Source organism: Cricetulus griseus (assembly GCF_003668045.3).
Source record: "Cricetulus griseus strain 17A/GY chromosome 1 unlocalized genomic scaffold, alternate assembly CriGri-PICRH-1.0 chr1_0, whole genome shotgun sequence".
NCBI classification, from domain to species: Eukaryota; Metazoa; Chordata; class Mammalia; order Rodentia; family Cricetidae; genus Cricetulus; species Cricetulus griseus.
The window spans coordinates 216,952,249-216,980,216 of record NW_023276806.1 but is presented as its reverse complement, the minus strand read 5'-3'; the positions used below and the strand labels follow the sequence as shown (position 1 = coordinate 216,980,216).

The 27,968-nt window shown below is 37.5% G+C and overlaps 1 protein-coding gene across 3 annotated transcripts; it reads left to right on the top strand.

The window, feature by feature from the left end:
• The first annotated feature begins 464 nt into the window (after nt 1-464).
• Mios (meiosis regulator for oocyte development) lies at nt 465-27,079 on the top strand. 3 transcript variants are annotated; one of them, XM_027389902.2, is made up of 12 exons: nt 465-645; nt 1,898-2,064; nt 4,725-6,058; nt 6,332-6,430; nt 9,640-9,894; nt 11,167-11,336; nt 13,862-13,927; nt 15,205-15,363; nt 18,200-18,352; nt 19,981-20,185; nt 25,382-25,511; nt 26,653-27,079. In XM_027389902.2, the coding sequence occupies exons 3-12, from the start codon at nt 4,765-4,767 to the stop codon at nt 26,747-26,749; spliced, it is 2,628 nt and encodes an 875-aa protein (XP_027245703.1). In that variant the 5' UTR covers nt 465-645; nt 1,898-2,064; nt 4,725-4,764; the 3' UTR covers nt 26,750-27,079. The 3 variants fall into 3 exon arrangements, with proteins under 3 accessions (XP_027245703.1, XP_027245702.1, XP_027245704.1); XM_027389901.2 differs by lacking the exon at nt 1,898-2,064; XM_027389903.2 differs by lacking the exons at nt 465-645; nt 1,898-2,064 and adding an exon at nt 2,226-2,732.
• Nucleotides 27,080-27,968: the final 889 nt, after the last annotated feature.

The following is a 27,968-nucleotide window of genomic DNA, read 5'->3' as shown; positions in this document are numbered from 1 at the left end:
CTTCTCAACACAGTGTGAGAGGGTCCTTGGTGTTCATGATAACCAAAGGGTGTAATCATGAGCCCCAAATCCTGAATTTTCTCCTACACCGTCCGTAATTACTTCCCAGTGTTAATGAAAAATGGATCACATAAGTTCAAGCGTGTGCACTTGCTTGATCCTGCTATATGGTTCCTGAGAACCAAGCAAAACGAGCCCAGGGATAAAGAATGGCTACCTTTCGGGGCTTCCGGGCCAGGGTCTATGCTGGGCGGAGCGCTCACTGGGGGTGGGGGGAGGAGGAAGGCGGGGACTCTAGGCTGTGGCTCCGCCCACCCAGGGGTGGACGACGGAAGGGGCGCCGCTCGGGGGCGGGGCTCTCCTCTGGGCGGGGCGCTCACGGGGGAGGAAGGCGGACCTCCGAGCCGTGGCCCCCCCGGGGCGGCGCCGAGCGGGGCGGAGGCGGTGCCGGAGGCGGGGCTCGAGGCGCGGAGCTCGGCTGGCTTCCCAGGCCGCGGCGGTGTTTCGGTCGTGGGTCCCGCGGGGTGGCCCGGGTCAGCGCCCGCGTTTCGGCGGCCATCTTGCCCGCGCGCGGCCGCCGCGGCGGGAGGAGGAGCAGCGTCAGGCCGGAAACTGCTGTGTGGCGGCGGCTCGCCGCCTCCTCAGGTCAGTGAGCGCGGCGCGGAGCGGGTCTCGGCGTGGGCCTCGGGGTGGCGGCTGCGGCCGGCCGCGTCCTCGGAGGCTCGCCGGCGGGTGGCGGGTGGCGGGCCTCGCGTGGAGCCTTGGGGCGTCCCGCGGCCGCGTGGCAACCGCCCTTGGTGCGGCGGCGGCGGCTGTGTGTGTGTGGGGGGGACCGCGGCTCCCGCATCCGCCTTCGGCGAGCCGCTCCGCCGGGTGTCCGGAACGTGGGAGTGGCGGTGAGATTCCTGGCTTCCCCGGAGTGGCAGCGGGAGTTCCAGTCGCACCCTGTTCAATCCTTGCTAAAGGGCCTGTCTGTCACCCCGCGAGCTCTGCTCTCTACCGATGCGAATCATGAATGCACATTCCTCGGGAGGCGTGAAGCCTCTCTCTGCTTTGCTGAACCGGGCAGCAAAAGGACTGCTCTTGTCGGGTTTTTGGAAGAACTCTTATTTTAACGAAAATACAGACGCGTGCGGTGCATCATCTTGGAGATGGTAGTTGTGCAGATTTCCCGAAACTGCTGCTCTCGTACAGCGAGGAAGCTCGTTGAGACAGTAGGGAGACCCTCCCCTTCCCCCCCCCCCCCGAAAGCATGTACTTTTATGTTCGCGTTATTAGAATGTATTGCACTTGTGTCCAGTGGCCACGAGGGGTTGAGATGCGGAATACGTGTCAAGTACAGACTAGATAACCGAGGTTTAATACGAAAGTGTAAAAAGTTTAGTGGGATTTTTTTGTTTGTTTGTTTGCTTGCGTTGGTTGCATATTTTAAACATTTTTGATTTGATAGGTTAAGCTAAAAGATACTTTTGAATTTCATTCGTTACTTTTGAAATTCGCCTGCTAGAGAATTACAGACCATTGCTCATTGCATTTCTTTTGGATAGTGGTGAACAGAGACTCTCCGTGGTTTCCATTTGCTGAGAAACCATTGAAGAGAAGTTGAACACTTACTAAACCTGAAGGTGAGACCTAAATGATTGCAAACTCCTGCCTTCTCCACGGATTTTGCAGTGTCTCCAGCATCTGAATACACTGACTCCCAGGACTGTTTGAAAGTATAGTAGGGATACCAACACCTGTGTGAAGCAAAGCGCTCATAGTCTTGGATGTTAGATGTGAGGTGGAAATTAGGTAGATTTTTCCCAAGTTTTAAGGGACGGGTAAGGGTCTGAGCTAATAAATGGCAAAGAATTTCTGAGTATTTATTTATTTATTTGATTTTTCTCTCCTCCAGATTCAAATTATGCATGTTAACGAGCAAGAACCCATCCGTATTGTGTGTCAGATTTCTTCAGGATGGCTATAGACACATTGCCCTTTTCAGGGCCATCTTTGTAATGTCCCACCTGTGCAGTAGCACCAGCCACCCATTTAGAATGGCTAGCAGTTTAAGGCTCCATTGTGAGTTCTTGACATTTTCATTTCTCACTGGGTCCTGAAATTAGGTAGCTGATCCTTTCTTTCTATAGCACTTATCTAAGATGGAAGCTGACAGAGCTGGCACAGGAACCACACCATCTGTTCTTGACTTCATTCCCTCACAAAATGAGAAGAATTTATTAGTTCCTTTCTAACTCAAAAGTTCTGTGATTTCATATGCATTACTGTCATGATTTTGTGGGCTGTGACAGTGTTTTTACTAGCATAGTATCAGAATGCTGATTGGTTCTTCACTGAGGATCATGTAAGTCAAAAACGTTAAAATTACAGCGTCTTCATTTCATTTCTGCTGCTGTGATAAAATATGTTGACAGAAGAATCTTCAGGGAGAAGAGTTCAGTTTAGCTACCTTTCCAGGTTACAGTCCGTCATTTTGGGGAAGTCAAGGTGACAGGGACTTGAAGCGGCTAGTCACATTACTTTTGTAGTCTGGAGCTGAAATCAGTAAATTAATGTGTGCATGCTCACTGCTCAGCTAGCTTTCTCTGCTCTCAGACAATCCAGGGTTCCCCCATCTACCAGAATGGTACCACCCACATTGTGTTGGTCTTCCTCCTTCAATTAAGATGATCGAGATAATCAGGCCCACAGGCTGTCTACACAATCCCTCATTGAGATTCTCTGATCAGGTGATTCTGCCATTAAAACTAACTCACATACAGCAACCTTATTGTTTTTGAGACCGATTTCCTGTGTCTAAGGTTGATTCTTACCTCTTTCTCCCAAATGCCAAGATTATAGGTGTACACCACCACACCTAGCTTACAGTAACAATTGCATTTTTGAATTGTATTTTTCTATATGCAATCTAAGTTACTATAAAGTAAATCCAATATGGGAATCCCTACAGGCTTTTTTCTAATCATCTAAATTAGACGAGAGCGGGAGAGATAGCACAGAGTTAAGATCACTCTGCTCCTACCGAGGACCTAAGCTCAGTTTCCAGAACCCACATCAGGTGGCTCACAATAGCCTGGAACTCCCATCTCTAGGAGATCCAGCACCTTTTCCTGGCCAGTAAAGGCACAGCACTCAGACATGCACACATACACATACTTAAATCTTTTTAAAAGTTAAATATTTGTGGGATTTCATACGCTTAATGTATTTCCACCATATTTACTCCCTATTCCTCCCAAATGCATTCCTTATTTCTAACTCTTCTCAAATTCTTGTCCTTTTTATTTTCCTTTTTAGATAACCCCCAGTTCAATTTGTACACTTTATTTTTCTTAATCTTTTTAAAAGTATTTAGCTTTTTAAAAGTACATATTAAGTTTATGAAATTCTATATAGGGAATTCTATCTAAAAATGTTTTCAAGATCAGGAGATAAAAGAAATTATGTGTGAGTTGCATACTTATCAAAGCACATCTTTATTGGGGTGTATTTTAGTTCATACCTGATACTTGGAGTAAATGTAGGTGGACCATATGTTCACTTTCTAAAAACTGAAACCTGGTTGTATAAATATAATTAATTGCAGTACAGTTTGTAAATATTTTGTTAATTTTTGTATCTAACCTAATAAGTCTTGCCAGCCACTTGGAAATACTTAATATTTGCATCCTGTCTTTATTATTAAAGCAGGATTTTTAAAAACTGTTCCAGTTTTAGTCAAAACTTATCTAGCCTTATAAATTTAAAAACTAAGAGCTTCTAAAGATCACTTGCCTCATTTTTCCAAAGTAAGTATTGCATGTGTACTGCTGATCATAAACAGGTAATTTTTAGGTAAAACACAGTCAAGCACTTTTTAGCATACTAATTTTAGCATATATTAAAATGTAATTAATACACTATACCCGTGGTTGCTGAAACTACTGATGAAATTAAAGTTGACGTTCAGATTTTTAAAAAGAGTCAGTTTAAAGAGAAATAATCAGTAGCATTATGAGTGGTTCATGAATGCATAAAATTTGGGAAGTACTAATCTAAATAACTTTATTATTGACTAGATGAGGAAATCATCCTATTACTAATAATAGCAAAGTTAGAGTCAATCTTATATCTCCTTTGTACATTTCAGTTTTTATTCTGCTGTAGAAGCTTGGTTCTTTTTGTTGAAAGTTGACAAAACAATGTCCTAGTATGTTATACTTCAAATTTTGTGTTCTTCATTATATTATACACATATAGTTAAAATAGTCAAAAGTGAGTTAACTAGCACTCAGTGACTCTCTGTGGCTGGGAATTCTCATGTTTGCACAGACACAGAACACTTACCATTGAGGAGTGCTCCACAGAGTGCTGTTCTAACCAGCTTAGGACTGCGATTCATATTACTTTTAAGTTTTCCCCTTCATGGGTATGGCACTTATTAATTTACTCATCATAGTGGAGTTATTATAACCTGAGGTTAAATTGAAGGCACCAGTAACTATAATTAAGATAATTCATCATGGGAAATAACGCTGGGATAGGGTTCTCAGATTCCTACTAGATCACTTTATTGGAGGAAGTGGGATTTCTCTGTTTTTAATCAAATGGATATTATCTTAAATCTCTAGGTGGAGAGAAAAATGCAAATATAGAGAAAAAGTGGCTACTTGTGTAGAGAATTCAACTGAAGGATTGTGATTTGTTGATATTTTAAACCTCTTATTTTTAAACATTTTCAGTGAATGGACCTGACTGGACTTTCTGAGCCCATCAATAAACATGAGCGGTACCAAGCCTGATATTTTGTGGGCACCACACCAGGTTGATAGATTTGTTGTATGTGACTCAGAACTGAGCCTTTATCATGTAGAATCGGCTGTGAATTCAGAACTCAAAGCTGGATCATTACGTTTATCTGAAGACTCTGCAGCTACATTACTATCAATAAATTCAGATACACCCTATATGAAATGTATTGCCTGGTATCTCAGTTATGATCCTGAATGTCTCCTAGCCGTTGGACAAGCAAATGGTCGAGTTGTACTTACAAGTCTTGGTCAAGATCATAACTCTAAGTTTAAAGATTTGATAGGAAAAGAATTTGTCCCAAAACACGCTCGACAATGCAATACCCTTGCATGGAATCCTCTGGACAGTAACTGGCTTGCTGCTGGTCTAGACAAGCACAGAGCTGACTTTTCAGTTCTAATATGGGATATCTGCAGCAAATATACTCCTGATATTGTTCCCATGGAAAAAGTGAGACTTTCAGCAGGTGAAGCTGAAACAACATTATTAGTAACAAAACCACTGTATGAGTTGGGGCAAAATGATGCTTGTCTATCTCTTTGTTGGCTTCCAAGAGACCAGAAACTACTTCTTGCTGGCATGCATCGTAACCTAGCCATATTTGATCTTCGGAACACAAGCCAGAAGATGTTTGTAAATACAAAAGCTGTTCAAGGAGTGACAGTAGACCCATACTTCCATGATCGTGTTGCTTCCTTCTATGAAGGTCAGGTTGCAATATGGGATCTGAGAAAATTTGAGAAGCCAGTTTTGACTTTGACTGAGCAACCAAAGCCCTTGACAAAAGTAGCATGGTGCCCAACGAGGACAGGTCTGCTTGCTACTTTAACAAGGGACAGTAATATTATTAGACTGTATGACATGCAGCATACACCCACCCCTATTGGGGATGAAACTGAACCCACAATAATTGAAAGAAGTGTGCAACCTTGTGACAATTACATTGCTTCCTTTGCATGGCATCCAACGAGTCAAAATCGAATGATAGTCATGACTCCCAACCGAACAATGTCTGACTTTACTGTGTTTGAAAGGATATCTCTTGCCTGGAGCCCGATTACGTCTTTAATGTGGGCCTGTGGTCGTCATTTGTATGAATGTGCAGAAGAAGAAAGTGATAATTCCTTAGAAAAAGATATAGCAACAAAAATGCGCCTCCGGGCTTTATCAAGGTATGGGCTTGATACAGAACAGGTATGGAGGAACCACATTCTAGCTGGAAATGAAGACCCACAGCTCAAGTCCCTCTGGTATACTCTGCACTATATCCTTTGTCTTGTTAACATTTTGAGGCAAATTAGGTAAACACAGGAAATGTTTTATGTGCAAACACAAATCATATAATCTAAAATTCTGATGTAAAATTGTTTAAAACTATTGAAAGTTTTAGTTTGTAGACTGGGGGCAGAAAAGGTGGTCAGTAAAGTCAAACTGTGTTACCTGTATAGTCTTAGGAATTTGCTCCTCATTAAAATAATTTTAACTTTGAAATATTTTATTATGCATAATGACCAGTATTTCCTATGCATTTAAATACTTATGAAGCAGTATACAGAAGATATGGATCAAAAATCTCCAGGCAACAAAGGATCATTGGTTTATGCAGGAATTAAATCAATAGTAAAATCATCTTTGGGTAAGAAAATTCCATTTTATATTTTTAAATACATTTTACTTGATCCCTAGTTGGTTAAAACTAAGATTATTTCAGTTCTGTGTATATAAATACCTTTAACCCTCTTGGCTTTCTGATTAGATGTTTTAGTGAGTTGTTAAGTATATTGATTGTATTTATATCCAGATGCTTTACGGAAGCAACTTTGATTCTTTGATGTGACATAGATGTTTCTTTTTTTTTTTTTCTTTTTCTTTTTTTTACATAGATGTTTCTTAAATCTATTCATTTATTATTCTGTGCTATTTATTTGAAGACCCACTTTAAGAGAGGTAGTATACAAGTTCTTTTATAAGATGCTCATTGTTAGTTTGGATTTTATCACAGCATCGTGTGTTTTAAAGACTAAATTAAAAGATCTCTATCTGAAGAAGATCCCTTTGATTTTGCTTCCCAAATACTTTCATAAGGCTATATGACATGAAATATGGCCTAACTTGAAGAAAATACCTGGAAGTCCTTGGTGAGTAAGTGAAGGAGTCAATTAATGGGTTAATAATGTAAGGTTTAAGTTAATAAACTATTTGTAAATAAAAGGCCCCACTCCAAAAAGCACTTTCAACCTAGTTCTTTAAGCAGTTGTTTTTATTCTTTTTATTGAAATTGTGATAATGTTATATTTTCTTTTAACTTAGAATTCAACCTCCACATTTTATAAATCTATTTATACTCCATTGAGTTAAGATGCTAGAAAAATAATTCACACTATTTAGTCAAAACCATAGTGGAAATAATAAATCCATAGGACTTGCTTCACTATGCTACAAGTAACACAGAATGTACAATAACATGGCGTTTTTTTATTTTTTATTTTTTTAGAATAGTTTAACATTTCAGTTAAGCTGCTGCATTTGTTATAGTGGATTTTCTTTTTGAGGACTTTGAAAATACTTTGATGCACAGTGCTGAAAGGTGAATGGACAGCTTCAGATTTGTTTCACTTTGGTGTTTTCCCATTAGAATCACACCAAAAAGAGTAACCTTTATCATTAGAACTAAAATGAGTAAGTCTAATGAGAAACTGCCTTACTTATTAACAGAAGTAAAAAGGCAGCATAATGTGTGATCACCATTTATGAATCTGAATATACCATGACTTGTGAGTTTAAAAACTACTGCCACACAAAGAATTAAGTACTATGTCAATAAAATTTATAGAATTGGGCAATGGACTAAGAGTTCAGAATATAGGAGGAATATAACCATAGAGCAAGCAGTATGTTAGAAATACCTGATATTTTATGGGATAGATGAAATTGTTCAGATTAAGAACCAAAAGCAATGTGTTAACTAGAGAGTGGTGGTGGGATAGGAAAAGCATGGGAGCTATGTATTCATGTAGACAAGGGGACGAAGTCACTTCATGCTTTAGATCCAGTTGGCTGAAACAACTGAACACTGAAGAGAAATCAGCAACTATAAATAATTAAAAACATAGGCTGTATCAGGGAGGATAAAATGGTAACCAGTGCTAGGAGCTAACCTAGAATGGAGGGAGGGCTGTTGTTGCTTTGTTACTGGTTTCAGCATAAGATTAAGCATGTTTAAATGCTGATTGGAAAAAGCCGTGGGTGTGTGTGTGTGGGGGGGGTGTGGGTGGGTGGGTGGGTGGGTGAGCGTGGGCATGCACATGTTGCTGCACACATGGAGAGGACCGGAGACAACTTTTGGCAGTCAGTTGTAGCCATGTGCCTTGCTGAGGGAGGGACCTTCTTACTGTAGATGAACTTCATACTGCGGTCTACCAGCCCACCATGAACTTTCTCCCGTAAGAGTGCTAGGGTTCAGATGCATTCCATCCGGCCTTCTGTGTGAATTCTAGGGGATGGAACTCAGTCATCATGCTTGTAGCTAGGCCTTTACTGCTTAAGCCATGTCTCGCACCCCACTTCCTGTCTTTAATATAGCAGAGGTTGTATAATAAAAGCCTGGCCAGCTTTCCACCCAGCACAATGAAATTTTGTTTATACTTGACAAGTTTAACTTTGATCCAGAGAATTTATGTGTTCAAATTGATTTAAAGGAGCAAAATAGCTAAGATTTTATGGTTGTTTTCTTTTTCTTTTCTTTCTTTCTTTTTTTTAATATTTATTTATTTATTATGTGTGCAGTGTTCTGTCTGCATGTTGCCTGCAGGCCAGAGGAGGGCACCAGATCTCATTACAGATGGTTGTGAGCCACCATGTGGTTGCTGGGAATTGAACTCAGGACTTTTGGAAGAACAAGCAGTGCTCTTAACCACTGAGCCATCTCTCCAGTTTTCTTATAGTGTATTATCAAGTACATATATTTTATACACTATATGTATGTGTGTGACATATACAAATGCATATTATCTGATTGGTGATTTGAGACTTTTTTAAGCTGGCATTTTAATGTTTGAGTATACTTGTTTCCTTTGCAAACATTAATAAAATACTGATTCTATTAATATGGGCAATATCAGATTCAGTGATGAAAAGTTTTTCATTTTTGTATTGCATATAATATGTAGATTTTATTTCTTTCATAGATAAGTTAAAATTTTATAGATATTAAAATTGTAGTGTAATGATCCATTTGAAATTAATGGTGTCACATTTCTTTTTTGATAACCCTAATTACCCACAGCATAGTTGTCAAACTAAGAGAGAATCTCTGAGCAGCCAGAGTTCAATTCATTAAATTAAAAATGTTCTATTTAAAAATAAGTAATGTGGGCATGGAGTTGGGAGAATACTTGCCTAGCTTGCAGGAAGCCACAGGTTTCATCCCCAGCATTGCATAAAACTGAGTGTCAGTGAACTTTAGTTCCAGCTCTTCATTGGAGCTTTTGTTCCAGTGAGAGAACAGACATGAGAATTTATGTTAAATGCTGCCCTGTAGTACATATAGGAAACAAGTGCTGAGTTAGATAACAGCTGTCTATTTTAGATTAGAGGGTTGAAGCAGTGACTCAGCTTAGCGGGCTGAACTGTCATTCTTATAGCAATAGCTTCTTAGTAATTCAACTGTGGTATAAAATGTTTGATTTAAAATTTCAGTATACCGCTTATTTATGCTATTGTAAGGTTATGACTGAGAAGTTGAATATTCTAAATGTTGAATTTTTTTTTTTTGTAAAGCTGGTGTTGCCTAATATATTTTAAAGTATCAATGAACAGCACTCTAAAAACGTTTTCTGTTTTTAGGGATGGTGGAAAGCAGCAGACATAACTGGAGTGGCTTGGACAAACAAACTGACATTCAGAACTTGAATGAAGAGAGGATTTTAGCATTACAGCTCTGTGGGTGGATAAAGAAAGGAACAGATGTAGACGTGGGGCCGTTTTTGAACTCTCTTGTGCAAGAAGGAGAATGGGAAAGAGCTGCTGCTGTGGCTTTGTTCAACTTGGATATTCGGCGAGCGATCCAAATCCTGAATGAAGGGGCATCTTCAGAAAAAGGTAGTAGGTTATGTTGTGAGAATTAGCGGCTCACAGAATCCGCCAACATCTTATACACATTTTTATTGAAAGGGAAAGTATGTCATGCTAAGTGGTGAATATTAGCTAGTCCCATTTATATATGCCTCCAGATAGGACAATAAAAACAAAATGTTCTTTTGGGCGGTTTCAAGACAGGGTTTCTCTGGCTTTGGAACCTATCCTGGAACTAACTCTAGCAGACCAGGCTGCCTCTGCCTCCGAGTGCTGGAATTAAAGGTGTGTGCCATCACTGCCCAGCCATATGCTTTTATTTTAAAAGACTTAAAACTTAATGGAGTAAGCAGAGGAATGAAGCATCAAATATCTTGGAAAACATTTTTGTAAAAGTGAGTAATGAAGCTGATAAGAACAGAAAGTAGGCATGGGTACTGTTTTAATTGGAAAAGCAAGAATGGTTAGAATCAAGAAAGGTAGAAAATTCTTAAGAGAAAAGGAAAAGGGAGACATAGCTTGGACATTTGAAATGAAACTTAGGAAGGCTGTGCAGAACTGAAGAGCAGGTTGGCAGCTTCCTAGCAGCCCTGTGCATCACAGAGCAACTGTTTATACAACTCATTGGTAAAGAATGCTTTGTTGCAAAGACCCCTGAGTGCAGTTTTGTAATAATTCTGATAGCTCATTTTGGCCTAGCAGTTTTTCTAAATGTATTATAATAAAAATACTGAAACGCTTTTTCTCCATTTGACACTTTGTACATAAGTATATATATTATATATTAGAAATAGGAAAATAAGAAAACTTTGAAAATTACAATGGTGGGGTATATTAGTATTTACTGTTAATACTCTGAGATAGCATAGATGGCTTTACTGATAACAGCGGCAGTGATTTTGGTAAGATGGTCTGACTTGTCTCCATTTAGATACCAAGTAGTAATATGCCATATAGGAAATTGCTGGATGAAGAACTAGAAAGGTAATTGTTGTACTGCTGCTGTGGGAGCAGCTCAGTGGTGGAGCAGCCACTGGGATTCTGGCTCATGTCCAGTACTGCACAAGAGAGGCGTTCATTGGGCACGGGATTGCAAGTGTGCATATGCACTGGTTTTAGGAGTGGAGTTTTTCCAATGTACTCTACCAAATTAACAGTCTTAGTTTTTTCTTATTCGGGTGGGCTTCTTTTCTTGGGATAAAAATTCACCCTCTGATCACTGTGTTGAGGATTTCAGAACTGTGGGAAAAGGTTATTAAGTTTCTGATGGCTTGATTACTGTATGTTTTTAACCTCCAGGAGACCTGAATCTCAATGTGGTGGCAATGGCTTTATCCGGCTATACGGATGAGAAGAACTCCCTGTGGAGAGAGATGTGCAGCACACTGCGATTGCAACTCCACAACCCCTATCTGTGTGTCATGTTTGCATTCCTGACGAGTGAAGCAGGAGCTTATGACGGAGTTTTGGTAAGTTGTTTTGTTTCCCAAGATCCTCCTTTGAGTTAGAACAGGTTTGCTTTTGGTAGTTTTCTTCTTTTTAAGATTTGTTTATTTATTACGTATGCAGTATTCTGCCTGCACGTCTCCCAGCAGGCCTTGTAGTTTTCTTAATATGGTTTTTAGCTACAGAGCCAAAACTATTTCATCCTTTACTGAAGGACTGCAGAAATGTACAACTATAAACACATACATGAATTTGCTGTTGAAATTGTGCGTGTGTGTGTGTGTGTGTGTGTGTGTGTGTGTGTGTGTGTGTGTGTGTGTGTGTATGTGTATGTGTGTAGACAACTGATGACCAGTTGTTTTGGTTAAAGTGTCCATATATCTCAAGTTAATGTTTGTCATTTTCAGACAAGTTTTGTTTGGAAAACAAATTATATAGTCATACTACTTATAATAAACTACATTTTATTTAGTCTTCAGTTATTTTAGTCACTTGTGTAACCACATCATTTCTTCCTTGTCATGAAGTGAGGTTTCTTTACCCATTTTAGCTGTTAGTCACAAGCTTTACATAAAACTTCTTTGCTTTGTACTGTTTTCTTTCCAGCAATGAAAAGAACTTTCTATATTAAGATTTATTCCTCTGTTTGATGTTAGAGCATTTCTTACAAAATATGCATTGCTTCAGTAATTGTCAATTTATAAGATTTGTAAAAATGTGTATTTTATTGATCTATCATACTGAAGATTTAAATAAATGTTAGTGTCCATTTTGACAGTTTATTTTGTCCATTTCTTTTAATAAGTTTCTCATGAACCTTTCTGAGCCCTTCAAATTAATATCAAGGAATGTTTAGTTTTACCTGTTATTACTACATTTGTTAAACAGAAGATTTTTGTCTCATGTTTGAGCTATCAGAATACTTATAGCTATTGAATGAGACTAGGAAAAGAAATGACCCAATCACTCACTGTTTATACATTACATTTCTGGGTTTTTTTTTGTTTTTGTTTTTGTTTTTCAAGACAGGGTTTCTCTGTGTAGGTTTGGAGCCTATCCTGGCACTCACTCTGGAGACCAGGCTGGCCTTGAACTCACAGAGATCCGCCTGCCTCTGCCTCCTGAGTGCTGGGATCAAAGGCGTACACCACCAACGCCTGGCTACATTTTTGTATTTTAATTTGTTACCTATAATAAGATCCTGTCTTCTCTTATACAAAAAGGGAGAGCTGAGAAGGAAGTTCATGTATCCAAGCTATTTCAAGAATGTATTTAATTTAATGTCTGTGCAATTTTATTTTTTTTTACATTATATTTATATAAGTACTGAATTTAGAAGCCAAATAAAGATCCAGTCTTTACTCTGCTGCAATTTAACCTTAGCTGTTCAGTTAACTGTCACGGCCCTACGTTTCTCAGACAGAAAATGGATCCACTTATGTTTTAAACCCATTTTCTTTTTGTAGCACATGTCTAAGAGCTTATTCCCTTTTAAAGATAGACTCCTGTTTTCTAATTGAGGGAATATTGTAAAATGGGTGTCAGCTGAAAGGATGATAAATTTTAAAAAGGAAACTTTAATAGAATGATTTTGATAGAAACTGGGTTTTTTGCTACCTACAAATTATTTTTTATTAAAAAATTTACTTGGACCTTTCTAAGTTTATAGTAACATTTTCAAAGTAATTTTTTGTAATATTGATGAATAAAATGTTGCCTCTGAAGAGTCTGCTGTAAACTACCTTTATAGCAGTATTGGACAGACGTGTCTGTTTACAACTCCTAGGCTTTGTGTTTAAGAGTTATAGATGTTCCCTTTTTTTTTTAAAGGTAGGTTTATTTTTATTTTATGTGTATGGATGTTTTTACTGGATGTATGTCTGTGTACCATATGTATGCAGCATCAGAGGAGGCCAGCCAGATGTGAGTATCAGATTCCCTGGAACTGCAGTTCAGAGTGTTTGTGCAGGCCACCATGTGGGTACTGCAGAATTGAACCTGGGTCCACTGGAAGAGTAGCTAATGTTCTTAACCACTGAGCCACCTTTTCAGCCCCAAGTTATTGGTATTCTTAATAAAATCTGTACTGGTATAACCCGTTCTAGATTTCCTAGATTTGGTGAATTATTTTATGTTGCTATTTGTCCAAAATTTTATGTTGCTATTTGTCCAAGATTAGATGGCATTTTAAATTTGATATTCTCTACTTTGTGGTGTTATAAAAGAATGAACTGATTTTTTTTAAAACATATAACTGAATTAGGCAGGTCTGTGTTTGAAAGGTGAATCTGTGCTGTCATGGACAATGAATGACCTTAGTACTTTATTTCCTAAAAGTAACATCAGAAAAGGCTTTTTTGGTAGTTGGTGAGTCTTCCAACATGAACATATATATGAAATATATATATGAAATATATATGAACATGCATATAATACATATGTATTTTGCATTACATATAAAAACAAACTTACATATTAGGTGCATATTTAGTCTCTGTAAAAACTGAAAAATTATGACATGAGCAGTTGTTTGTTTTTTTTTCCCCAGTATGAAAATAAAGTTGCAGTACGTGACAGAGTGGCATTTGCTTGTAAATTCCTTGGTGATACTCAGGTGAGAACTGATTCAGTTGTATATTTGAGGTGATTAATGTTTACTATGAATTATTTTAAGAAACTAATCTTTACATATACTTATGTGCCTGAAAATTTTTCCATAAAATCTAAAAAGGTACTTATTACATTGAAATTATAAATATTCATGTAATAACTAAATTTGTTTTAGAATTTTAGCTTGATGTTTTAGTTTAATTTTGTTTTTAGAAGAAAACTTAGCAGATACAAATTTTAAACTCGGGTTTTAGCGATGCCATATAAAAATATTTTATTTCAGTACCTAAACACTTCCCTGCTGCTCCTGAGGGCCGTGGGGATGAAATGCACACAGATGACTAGCTGTGCTATTGTAATGACGGGATGTTGGAGAAATGAGGAGGAATGCTGGCTGGGGTTTAGAATAGGATGAAAGTAGAACATGGAAAGGAAATGGTTATTATTGATGATTTTTAACCTTTCATTCCAGTTGGTGATTCTGTTACGTATTACCATGATAGAAAGAATTTTCTGAAAAGAGGACACTTAAGAGTTAGTCATCTATAAACATAGGACATGTCAGTTTTGAAAATGACTGTGGGAACTAGGCAGATAGCACAGTTCAAGGAACCTGTGGAAATACCTGAGTGTAGACTTGTAATCCCAGGGTGGGGAGCCAGAGACAGGAGGCTCCCTGGCACTTAGTGTTCTGCCCTTCTCATCAATGAGCTCCAGCTTCAGTGAGAGCCCTGTATTCAAATACTGTGGTAAGCTGTTGAGAAAGACATCTGATGTTAGGCTCCAGCCTCCACACATGCCCTCGTACACATGTCACACAAGAACAAAATAAAGTGATTGTGGATACTGTATTAAAACTTGAAATAGATGTAGATATGCTCATTTCCCCACATAATTGAATTATTATTGCAAGTGAGATATATACTAATGTTACTATCATTTTACTGACTGGCTTGAAAGTTTTTTATTACCTCTTTAATTTATAAAGTCTGTACATTAAAAGTAAAATCTTTATTTATGGTAATTCAGGTAGCCTCATAGATTCTGGCCAACTTAAAATTGATGACTAAAGCATAAATATGAGTGGTTTTATCGTTAGACCATTCTCATAGCTTCTACCAGTATTTCAGATTTGATAGTTAACATACCTAGATTTTGGCAAGAGTTTCTGTCTTAAAATGTTTTCCATCAAGAATAAAATTGTTCTAAATCTAGTAATTTAATGTTATAAAATGTGTAGCAAAACAGATTGTATTAGAAAAATCACTTTGAATTTTTCAGTTAAATAAATACATCGAAAAGCTGACCAACGAAATGAAAGAAGCTGGAAATTTGGAAGGAATCTTGCTTACAGGCCTCACTAAAGATGGAGTGGACTTGATGGAGAGCTATGTGGATAGAACTGGAGATGTCCAGACAGCAAGCTACTGCATGTTACAGGTTGGTCTGACACCGGCCGTAAATACCAGAGTGCCAAGCCACGCTCTGCATGTTGTGTATTCTCAGCCAATGCACACATGCTCTCTTCCTGTTTAGGAGTTTAGTTTGTAGTTTGACCTCAGTGATCTGTTGAGGACTTGTGTTGTCTCTTACTGGCCCTAATCTCATCAGCTTATCCAGGTTTTTTTTCAGTCTGAGAAATACCTGTCTTGAATGCCTCTGAGTTCATGTAAAGCTCAGATGGAACCCGAGCCTCAGGTCAGAGTCCAATCCTCCTTCCATAAAGGACTCCCTTCCCTGATCTGAACTGTGATTGCATTTGACCAGCAGGAGAGAATTTATATTTCAGTTCTTTTAACCACCAGTGTCCTTTTTATTACCAACAAGGTAATTTGAATAACTGGTTCATCAACATTTTTTTCATTGCTTAACAGTCCAGTAGTAGTTAAACCAGATTCCAGGGAAAAGTTGCTTTCTATTTTACTTTTGTGGCAAACGTGTCTCTCCTATGTCCAGTAGCCCTCCAGCAGTCTTAGCCTTTTGTGAGTGGCATGAGTGTCTTCTCTTTGGTGCCTTCTTTTTTATTTTTTGTGAAAGCCTGCCTTACCTTGGTAAACAGATCAAAATGTGCTTACCTCTTCCCTTCTACATGTTTCCTGTGAACTCACGTAATGCTGGCTCAAAATGCAGTGACAGCTTATCAAGCCACCACCCATGTGAGAAAAGGTATTCCGCCATAGAACTTTTCTCACTGGAATGAGATTTGTCTTTTAAATGAACTACTGATACATGGCTACAGAGTTCAGATGGGTTGGTAATAGCACAGTTTGTAAAATATTAAAGTGCATTCAGTACATAATGTGACCTTTAAAAGGTCTAGTCTGATAATTGCTGCTGTTTAGTTGAGATGTTTCCTCTGTTTATATTTATTTGGCCAAGATTAACTCTACCATCATGCTGTTTCATTTTGCTTGTCCTCTTGTCCTCTTTCCTTTTCTTCCTTTTTCCTGCTTACTGTCTTTTACTGGCTTTTAACTATATCCGTCTCACTGTCTTTTTGTTAAAGCTGGTACTTTGGGTCTTACACTATGCATCCTGAACTCATCAGAGTCATATTTTTCCCTCATACTGCATGTCACACCTGACATGTCATAGTGTCCTCTCTTTACTACTTCACATCGAGGACTGGGCTTTTTTTAAACTTTGCATTTTACAAGTATTATGACAGTATAATATCATTTATACATTTTTTCCTTCTATCAATCACATGTTTTATTCTATATACTTTATAAGCTCCAACTTACAGTGTTGTTTTTGCTTTCGGTGATAATTTCTCTGTCCTGTAAATTTTAAGAAAGGAATTCTTTGTTCATTTATTACTGTTCCTAGTGTCTGTTCCTCAGAGCCTGTGGATCTGAGTTTATTCAATAGCATTTCTTGTAACACAGGTGATGCCCCCAGCGTATTTACCAGAAACATCTAGTCCTTCTTGCTTCTTCTTTAGCACTTTAACAAGTGCTTTCATACTCATCTGGCCTCCTTTGATTCTGATGAGAAATTATCTGTTTTCCTTGCTTCCTTGCATGTGATGTTTCATGTTTCCATGGATTTCTCTCAAGAAGCTCTTTCTTTTTGATTTTTCAGAAAAAAAAATGATGTTCCTACTGATAGTTCTTTGTACCCTGTGTATGGATTCCTGAGCTTCTGGGATCTATCAGTTAACATTTTTTTCATCAAGTTTGGAATGTTTGGGTATTTTACTTCTGATTGTTTATCTCTTCTTCCCCTTACTGCGCATATAGTAAACAAGCCCTAGTGTTCAGAACCTGGGGTTTCCTGTTCATTTTCTTCTTTCCTTTTTCCATTATTTGTCTCCTCTTCAACTGGACAATTTCTTTTTCTCTTTTCTCTTTGTGGTTTGAGGTAGGTTCTCATTGTATCACCCTGGCTGGCTTGGGATTTTGTAGGCCAGTCTGGGATCTGCCTATGTCTACCTCTGTGTGCTGGGTTTAAAGGTGTAGTGTGCCTCCATACCCACTGTCAATTGGGTCAATTGGACAATTAATGTTGGTTTTTTATTTGTTCTTCTCTCTGTCACTGCCTTTCGACATTAAACTTGCCAGGGATTTTTTTTTTTTCCTTCCACATCCACAAGTATTTTTAAAAATAAGTTTTATAATAGTTTATGTTCCTGATTTACTCACTAGTTAAAGGGCTTATTTTCCATTAGTTTTTAAGTGTTTTTCTTTGAGCATATTTCACATTAAAGCTTTCTTCTGCTAACTCTGACACGTCTGTTTTAGAGATATTCTTACTGGTCAGAATTGATGTTCTAAATGAGAAGAGCTTTAAGGTAAATTTAAGATAACCAGTTCTTGCTTCTCATTAATGCTTATGTGCATTTCATATTTAATTTATGTGAAAGCAGTATTTCACTATTAAACATGAAGGGCCAGGCTCAGTAGTAGTTTAAATGTTAAGTAGTTTTGATGTGTAATTTGGATACATTATAAGCAGAGTTTTTGAATCCATACGTTTTAATAGTTAGGACAAGGGGTTTTCTTATCAGCTTTGACCTCGTTAGCCAGGAAGGTAGATTGTTTGCTACTTGCTCCTTAAACTCAAAAGGGAGTTTCACTTCCTGGCCAAGTAGGTGCAGGCTTACATCACTAGTGAAGTCCTGCTTAAGGTAGATAGATGAGTGAGGCTTTCCTGATTAGGAGCCAGTTTCAGGAAAAGGCCATTTCTTCTGTGTTACACTCATGTGCTACCCAGAATCCTCTAATTCAAACCAGGACATTTGAAGTATTTGAAATAATTCATGTTTTCTTTTTAGGGGTCACCTTTAGATGTTCTAAAAGATGAAAGGGTTCAATATTGGATTGAGAATTACAGAAATTTATTAGATGCCTGGAGATTTTGGCACAAACGAGCTGAATTTGATATTCATAGGAGTAAGTTGGATCCCAGTTCCAAGCCTTTAGCCCAGGTGAGTGTTCTAGAGAGAATCCAGTTTCTATGTGAGCATCAGATTAATGAATTATTATCACCCAATCTTTTATTTATATTGAGTTTCTCCTATTGTCTTTGTGTATCCCAAAACACACCTTGTTCTTAATTTTTTCCCATTTTATTTATTTTTTCTGTTTCCTAATAATCATCTTATGCAGCTAAACTTTACTTTGAGTTAAAACGAAGGGCAGTAGGCCCAGATGATCTTAGGAAAGTCTAATTGCCAGGGCTGTCTGAACTTCAGTATCTGCCAAACTCTTTCAGAATCTCCAATGTTAGTAATCCCATGTGTGTATTGTTTTTATGTATTGTTTATATGCAGCAGAGCAGGATTTGGAGATTAAAAAAAATAGAATAAGTATAAACATATGTCTATACATGGCACTTTTAACATGAGATCAATTATCGTATATCATATATTATGCTATTATTTCAAATGTTAAATATTTGATTATCTTCACCATGAGCACTGGATGGTGCTATTTTATTCTGGAAGAAAGTTGAAAATGATTGTGATGGCTAGAGTAGGTGTTTTAGTCAGATAGTACTGTGCCATATGTTACTGATCTGGAAAAGCTGAAGAGTTTTCATAAAGCCTAGTGAGCACTTTCTAATGGCTATTTTTGCCATCTCACCAGCTTTGTTTAAACTTTCAATGTACTGTTACCGGAGCTTTAATTCCTTTTCATCTTAGAAAAGGTGGGGGATGTTTTATTTTATTTTTTATTCTTTTGTTATTGAAGTGGAACCTGGGGCCTTGTATGTGTCTTTGATCTCATACTGAGCTCACATCTGAAGCCCTTCCCTCCCTTCCTCCCTCCCTCCCTGCCTGCCTTTTTTAAAGGCAAGAATCTCACTAAATTACTCAGGCTGGCCTTGAACTTGTGATCCTCTGCCTCCACTCCCTGAGTAGTTGGGTCATAGGCCTGTCACGAAGCCCAGTTCAGAGTGTTGTTGCCTTTATAAGGAGATTTTGTTCATCAGGTGGGTCACTGAACTTTGGTTTAGTGGTTGGTTGCATGTTAGTGCCTTAGTTTTTCTTCTTGTTGCTGTGAGCAACTAACTAACTAACTAACAAGAAGCAGCTTTAAGAACAGCAGTTCTGGGGAATACTGCCCTTCGTGATGGTGATGGCATCGGAGCAGGACCATAAGGCAGCTGACATCTTGTGTCCACAGTTAGTAAGGGAGGCCAGCCTAAGAAACCTGAAGGGCCACACCAAATGGCCCACTCTCTCCTGCTAGGCCCTATATTAAGGCCTATTCTCAGCTAAGAACCAAGTGTTCTATGGGACACCTTTAATACTAAACCACATTGGTGTATTTTGTAATGGCCTTGCATGCATTCCAGTGACCCTGCTAATTATAAAATGTTAGGGCCTAAAGTTCTAGTCTTGCACAAGTATGAGCATATTAGGAAGAATGTAATTAAGTAAAGGTGATGGGAAATACAAGATAATGTAACTGCTGTAATGGAGACATGAACTAAGCTAATCAGTTGGATCATTTTGCAATGTAAATTAAAATTTTAAACGTATTTTGTTAGTTTCAGACTTTATAATTCCATATGGTTTGCACTAAATTGCTCTTTTCATTTGCTTTGTAGGTATTTGTGAGTTGTAATTTTTGTGGCAAATCAATCTCCTACAGTTGCTCCTCAGTGCCTCACCAGGGAAGAGGCTTTAGTCAGTATGGTGTGAGTGGCTCACCAACAAAATCGAAAGTCACAAGTTGCCCTGGCTGTCGAAAACCCCTTCCTCGATGTGCACTTTGCCTCATTAATATGGGAACACCTGTTTCTAGCTGTCCTGGTATGACATAATTGCACAAAATATTTTTCTGAATTCATTTTTCCTACATAATTGAATTATTGTTGCAAGTAAAATATTAATGTCTCTATTGCTTTTTTTTTTTAATGACTGACTTGAAAGCTTTTTATTCCCACTTTAGTTTATAAAGTCTGTGCATTAAAAGTACAATCTATAGGGCTGGAGAGATGGCTCAGCCGTTAAAGGCTAGGCTCACAACCAAAATGTACAATCTACATTTGCAGTAACTCAGGTAGTCTCATAGATAATGGCCAACTTAAAATTGATGACTAAAGTTTAAATATGACCATTCTCATGGCTCCTCTCAATATTTCAGATTTGGTACTTCAGATTCAGCGTGCTCACAGCGGTTAACAAATGCCTTGTATCCATAGGGCTTTGTGATTGATAGTCCCAGAGTACTGCCACATTCTTTCTTTCTTCTTCCTCATTTCTAATACCCAAACTATTAGCCCAGAAACCAGGATGCTTTTGTCCTCAGTTTTGGTCTTGCTTCTGCTGTTTTGACAGTTATGTAGTAAATAGATGTGGGGTTTTGTTGTTTGTTGGTTTGTTGGTTGGTTGGTTGAGAAGGATCTCATTATTTAGACCAGGCTGGTCTTGAAATCATAGAGCTCTGCCGGCTTGTGCCCCCCAAGTGCTGGGCTTAAAGGTATATGCCACCACTCTGGGGCCAATATATGTTTTTTAATGATTAAAAATACTAAATATATTTTACTCTTTACAGTCAACATGGGATTTTCTTTTTTTAGAACAGCAAATAATGGAATATAATATACTTACTTGGTAGCTTGTAACATTCTAATTATGTAACTTGAAAATGATACTAATGTCAAAAGTCTTCATCAAAACCATTTTGGTATGGACTGGGCATGGTGGAGAACACCTTTAATCACAGCATTGAGGAAACAGAGGCGGCAGGCAGATCTTTGTGAATTCATGCCCTGTGTTGTCTAGATGGAAAGTTGCATGACAGCCAGGCCACCTACATAGAGAAACCCTGTCTTTAAAAACAAATTAAAAAACAATTATTTGGCTATTTGATATACTGGTTAATGAAAAAGTGGCCATTGTGTCTTTTTCCTCCATGTGTAATTTTTTTCGATATACATGTTGGTATTTATGACAATGTCTCACTATGCTGCCTTAGCTGGCCTAGAACTCATGATTGTCCGCCTTGACCTTTGAAGTACTGTGTTACAGGTTTACACAACCACACCCCCAGGGTTTGGTTTAAATTTGAATTAAGAGTTTTTATTTTACATACTAAATACTATCAATTTTTATGTAGCCCCGATTATACCAAAAATGTAACAACCTGGAGAATCTAGTACAATGAAAAAACAAACATAGCTGTGAGAACTGAAATACATAAAAATAGTTACGTTTATATAGCCTTTGGGCTATAAGTCTCAGGGAGTTAGAGTGAATGCTTCCCTTCTGTTGGTACTATAGTGCATTTCACTTTTTATTACATATTAGTTATTTGGTCCTTTCTAGTTTTGAAATATGTAAGAAAATTAATGATTTAGAATTGAAAAAATCACGAATTTAAGCTATTGTGGAGACTAAAGTTGAATACTGTGATTTATTATATCATAGTATTTGCTTCAGAAATTTTTCCCATATTTGGTTCTGCATATAACACAAGTCTATCCAAGTATTTGCATATGATAAGGCTGATGTACTGAGCTGAGAGAGTCCAGGAGCCTTTTAGAGCCAATGATGAGCAGTAAACATGGAACATGGAGAATAAGAAAGAAGGGCCGTATCTTTTGAGGGATAAGGAATAGGCCACAGTCCTGTGTCTGTCATTCCAAAATCTATAGAATGAACTGGGATTCCAGAGGATTTGTTTTTTTTGTTTTTGTTTTTGTTTTTTTGTGACGGGTTTTTCGGTGTAACAGTTCTGGCTAACTTGGAACTCAATTTGTAGACCAGGCTAAGTTCGAATTCACAGAGATCTGCCTGCCTCTATTTCCAGAGTCCTGGGAATAAAGGGATTCACTATACCTGGCTTCAGAGGATATTTTAAAATGAATTTATAATACTCTCATTTGACAATAAAACTTGGTCAAAATTAACAAGACTAGTGAAATTTTTACATATTTGTGAATATCCATATGCCTTACTCCAAGAATCCTATGTACTTTGTTACAAACATACCTGACTTTCTTGATGTGTTATAGAAAGTGCATTTGTTCTGTATCACTTTTACAAAACCCCCAAACATTTTGAATTTTGAAATGATGTATCCCCTGAGGGTAGAAGGAAGAGTATTTTACAAGGAGGTTGTTAGGGATTGTGAAAGAAACATTGTAAGATCTTGAAAGGCTCAGAAAGAAGGAGTCATTTGAGCTGCTGTTCTGGTGCTTTGTCAGCTTTACTATGTTATGGTCAGGAAAGCCTTTTTATATGTGGATTGATAAGGGTGGAACGTGTGGGGAATTAATGCTAAACAGTGCATAGCCACCTCAGTATCGTCGGATCTAGGAAGTGCATTCACAGGAAGCAGAGCACAAAAATGTGGAGGCTGAACATATCCTAAAGACTCTGATACAGTAATTAAGGAATAGTGAGTTTGTTCTTTTTATCAGAAGATTCCTAGTTCCAAAATTAAACAGAACTAATGGAAATCAAACATTGCCTTCCAGTTTAGAAACACAAGCACATAGACAACTGGGGTGCTTTGCCTGTAGTCAGACATCTTACCTCATGGTCAGTGTTTGTGAGCTTAGTGACTCGTGCAATCACACACACAGCTGAAAATAAATAAACTAAAAAAATAAGGTCCGTAATCACTAAAGAGACCATTATACAAGGTTATAAAAATTAAGCGTCTCTATAAAAACCTGTATTTTCCCCCCTCTGTTTTCCTTTTTCTTATTGTTGATTTGGTGGTAAATCTTTTAGAACAATTTCAGTGAAACTGCCTCTTAATTATTATTTATACATTCTTTTACCTTTATAACACAAGCAGAAAATTATGGTTATTTTAAAAAACTATTCCTAGCTATAAAATTATTCCTGTAGCTATTAAAAAGTGACTAGCAATGATACAGGTAAATTTTTTTAATTATATACAACATGTCTTAAAAGGTAATAACTGTTTAGAGGTAACATATTTTTTCTTACTTAATTTTTGTGTTTTTATCTTTAATGTGTGGGATCTTAAAATATTTTGATTTGTTGTTTTAAAACAAAACATTGGGGTAGCCCAAATTAGTAGAATCAGCATTGTTTTGAAACACGATAAGTTACATAGCAAAAGCAGAAAAGGCTAGAAACATGCCTGAAATTGAAGTACTACATGAAGGGCCAACAAAAAATATATATGCGAAGATGATCATGTATAAACAAGTTTTATATAATAGTACATGTCTTTTCATTTCTTTTGAACTGAACATGGATGAAAGTATGTCATGTGTTGTGATAAATAAAATTCCAAGAGTCCCCTCCTTTATCTTGCTTAAGTCATGGTCTACACCAGTCTTTTTTTAATCTTTGAAAAAGGGTCTCAGTATATAGCCTGGAACTCACTATGTAGACCTGGCTAGCCTTGAACTCAGAGATCAGCCTTCCTCTGCCTAAGTACTGGGCTTTGAAGCATGTGCCTCCACAAGCAGCCCTTTCTATACCGGTCTGTTTTTCCCTGATGTGTTTTCAATTAAGATATAATTATGTCATTTCCTATACCCAGTCCCTTCCAAGTCCCACCCCCTGTTCCTTCTCAAAGTCATGACTGCTTTTTCTTTTTCTTTTTTTTTTTTTTGACGTCAGACACATTTTATTATAATCTTAATACAGTCTACATAGATTTGAACTGGTATTTATTTATGACTGCTTTTTCTTATTTTGTGTGATAATTAAATACACAGCACACACACATACAGATACAGAAAATGTATAAATGTAACCCACTGATTCCGTTTAGTGTTGCTTGTATATTTATGTTTTCAAGGACAACCATGTGATACTGAGTTTCTTTTTTTTTCCGTTTTTTGAGACAGGGTTTCTCTGTGTAGCTTTGGAGCCTATCCTGGCACTCGCTCTGAAGATCAGGCTGGCCTGGAACTCAGAGATCCTCCTGCCCCCGACTCCCAATTAAAGGCGTGTGCCACCAACGCCTGGCAATACTGGGTTTCTTAATCAGCCTGTTGATTATGTGCATAACCCTGTCACATTTACGTTTGCTTGTAGTTTGAGTTTTGTGCAGAAGACATGAAAATTTTTCTTTGATTTTCCTGTTTTATTTAACCTTGGACTTGTACGTCTAGATTTTTGTTGTTGTTTTGTTTTTTGGCTTTTCTTGGTCTCACGCTGATGAATGATGCTGCAATTTATTTTCTACTACCATAAGTGTCTCGTTCTGGAATATAGCAGGATTTTCTGCTATAGTATTAAACATTTAATTTCCATATTTGTACTAGAATATGGAATAATGTGCTACTGTGAACATTTCATGTGTCTCCTTTATATATACAAACAGTGTCTCTGTTATATTTACCTAGAAGTAGAATTGGGTTGTGTTATTGCAAGATTCTGTTTGCCTGTATTTTACCTGTTATTTTTATGTCTGTTCAGGAGATAGGTTGGTTTGTAATCTTTCTTTCTCAGGCTGTTTTTTTTATTTTGGTCATTTTGTTAGCAAATTGTGTCAACCCCAAGAAGTATCACATGAGCTTTCTTTTTATCTTCTTTGGAAGAGTTTGTGTAGATGTTGGTGTTTGGTAAAACTCACCTGAAACCTCTGTCTATATTTCTTTTGGGAAAGGGTTTTTGACGAGTGTAATGTTTTTTAATTCAGGTAGTTTCTTAGTAGGTTTGAATAAGTTACACTTTGGCATTTTTTGTTAACCATTAAAAATATAGGTAAACTAGCCCGGTGTAATGACACAAGCCTTTTTTATCCCAGCATTTAGTAGGAGACAGAGGCAGGTAGATCTCTCTGAGTTCCAGGCTAACCTAGTCTACATAGTGAAAGGACAGCTAGAGCTGCATAGTGAGGCTGTCTTAAAACAACAACTAATGTGTGTATATGTGTATAAACTATTTAGTACTAGATCTTAATTGCTATTTCAATATGGTATATGATTTATATTTTAGCATAGTAACCCTTTAAGAAACTTAAACTGCTGTGGTGTGGCTAACAGTGATCAATTTTTTTTTTTCCCATAGGTGGATCGAAATCAGATGAAAAAGTGGACTTGAGCAAGGACAAAAAGTTAGCTCAGTTTAACAATTGGTTTACCTGGTGTCACAATTGTCGGCATGGTGGGCATGCCGGACATATGCTTAGTTGGTTCAGGTAAACTGCACTTTCCTTCCTTGATAATCTTACAGTTACAGGACATAGAGCAGATAGCCTTCTCAATAGTTCAGGCTCTTGGTATTATTGTATTATGTCGAATTAAGGAATTAATGTTTCTAAAACTTATTGCTTATTTGACTTAACAAAGGAAGTATCAATGGTTCCACTATTATCTTATATAATGTTAAACTATAAAAGTAATACCTATGCCAGGTTTGTGGTGGTACTTGACTTTGATCCAGCACTTGGGAGGAAGAAGCAGGTGGATCCCTATGAGATGGGTTTAGGAACAGCTTGAACATAGCAAATTCCTGGCTAGCCAGGGCTACATAGCATGACCCTGTTTTTAAGTTTTTTTATACTATAAATCCTTTGTATGGATTAAATGTTTAACATTCTTTAACCCCATTGGCGGGTAGGATATTTACAGTTTTTTATATCTTATAATCTCATGTAATTAAATTACGAATATAATTATACACACACATAAACACACACACACACACACACACACACACACACACACAAATCTACTACATTAGTTCTTTCCAAGTAATCTCCACATAAGTTGCTCTTGCAATGGAGATTCTCAAATAAACTAACTACTGATTTTGAACAGTGTTAGTGGTCCTGTGCCATTCATTAATATAACATTCTCATGAGCCTTCTCTCATTTTTGCTAACCTTAGTACAGCCCTGTCCCCTTAGTTACTGTTTTGGTATATAGTGTAGAAACTAAAACTGTTCATTTTCAGTAACAGTCTCCTCAAAGTTCACCTTGGTGATTGTTTCTAATTTGATGCTCCTTATTTTATTTATTTATTAAAAATATTTATTTACTACATAGACAGTGCTCTGCCTGAATGTATGCCTGCATGCCAGAAGATGGCACCAGATCTCTTTATAGATGGTTGTCAGCCACCATGTGGTTGCTGGGAATTGAACTCAGGACCTCGGGGAGAGCAGCCAGTGCTCTTAACCTCTGAGCCATCTCTTCAGCCCTAATTTAATACTCTTAATGCAGTTTTTTACTAAGGGTTTGAATTTATATGCTTAACCCAGTGGCATTTTGAAGATTGTTATATAAAGATTTCTGAATGTATAAAGATTCCTAACTGTTATTTCACCCTTTTTTCAGGGACCATGCAGAGTGCCCTGTATCTGCATGCACGTGTAAATGTATGCAGTTGGATACAACAGGAAATCTGGTACCAGCAGAGACTGTCCAGCCATGAAATGTTGTACCTAAAGAGAAACCTTCAAATGTGGAGTTTTTAAATAGATGTCCTTCATAGTTCAGAAACATACCTCAGAACAAGTCACTCATGACTTTCTTATAATGGGAAAATAAATCATTCTGTCTGATCAGCAATTTGACATTTGAGTGATTTTGATGTGCTTCTTAGAGGCAGATGCTGTTGAAAGAAACATCAGAGCATGAATATGAGTGCTATGCAGTAGGTTAAAGTTCATTTGAAACAACCTTCTAGGGTTTTGTCAACTATGAGTGTGTATAGAGGGTTTTAGAATAAAAACAGACCTTGTGTCAGCATTATCAATCTGAACTTGATATCTTTTGATAGAATCTGTACATATTTAAAGCCAAATGGCCAATTCAGTGGTTCAGATAAAAGTTTAAGATTCCATTCAGATAAAATATGAATTTTTACATTGAGAATTAGCACCTGACCTACACTGGAGTATAAATGTTAATATGTTTGAGAAAAGTACACGTGTGTGTGTGTGTGTGTGTATTTTAATGTGAATTTTTGACATAGATCATTGTTGCCTTCTTCAAAAAAATCCAAGTTAAGAGTGGACCAGTGAGGTGGTTCAGCAATAAGGGCCTTGCTTCCCATCCTAATGAACTGGATTCAATCCTTGGGGCTCACATGTTGGAAGCAGTGAATCTACTGATCTGTATAAGGGCGCCATGGCATGAGGCAAGCAGATGCACACACACTTAGAAAATAAGAAATGAATAAAATTTAATTTAAAAAGAATGTATCTCGAAACTTTTTTTTCTTTACAAAAGAGAAAAATTCGTGAAATTTCAGGAAAACATGCTAAAAAGTTTTTCAGTTTAATTTTTCTCTCTTCCTATGTTCTGGTTTGTCTTTGGAGATTTCTCTACTTAACCATACTAACTTAGCATTCTCACCATCAGGAGTGTTTTCTGAATACAAAGTCTTTGCAAGATCCCATGTAGGAACTGGTTTGATGGTGCTGTCAGTTCTGGAATCCATCTTTGTTCAAGGTTGACAACATGATGTTGGGCAAAACAAGGGCATTCCTGAGGTCTACTGTAGATGTAAGTTGCTACAAGTATGTGTATTGGGGCCTGTTCAAGGGCATGTTTCCATTTTTGTTTGTCTACCTAATTGGACAGATTTAAGAGAAAAGATTTGTACCATGCTTCTTTGTCATCTGCTGCACATAGCAACTGAACTGATT

What these genes read in the sequence shown, in the direction of transcription:
- Mios (XM_027389901.2), top strand. Translation starts at nt 4,765, where the DNA reads ATGAGCGGTACCAAGCCTGATATTTTGTGGGCACCACACCAGGTTGAT. An exon ending in AGGGGCATCTTCAGAAAAAG is followed by an intron (nt 9,895 to 11,166) that starts GTAGTAGGTTAT and finishes TTTAACCTCCAG; the next exon opens with GAGACCTGAATCTCAATGTG. An exon ending in CATATGCTTAGTTGGTTCAG is followed by an intron (nt 25,512 to 26,652) that starts GTAAACTGCACT and finishes CCCTTTTTTCAG; the next exon opens with GGACCATGCAGAGTGCCCTG.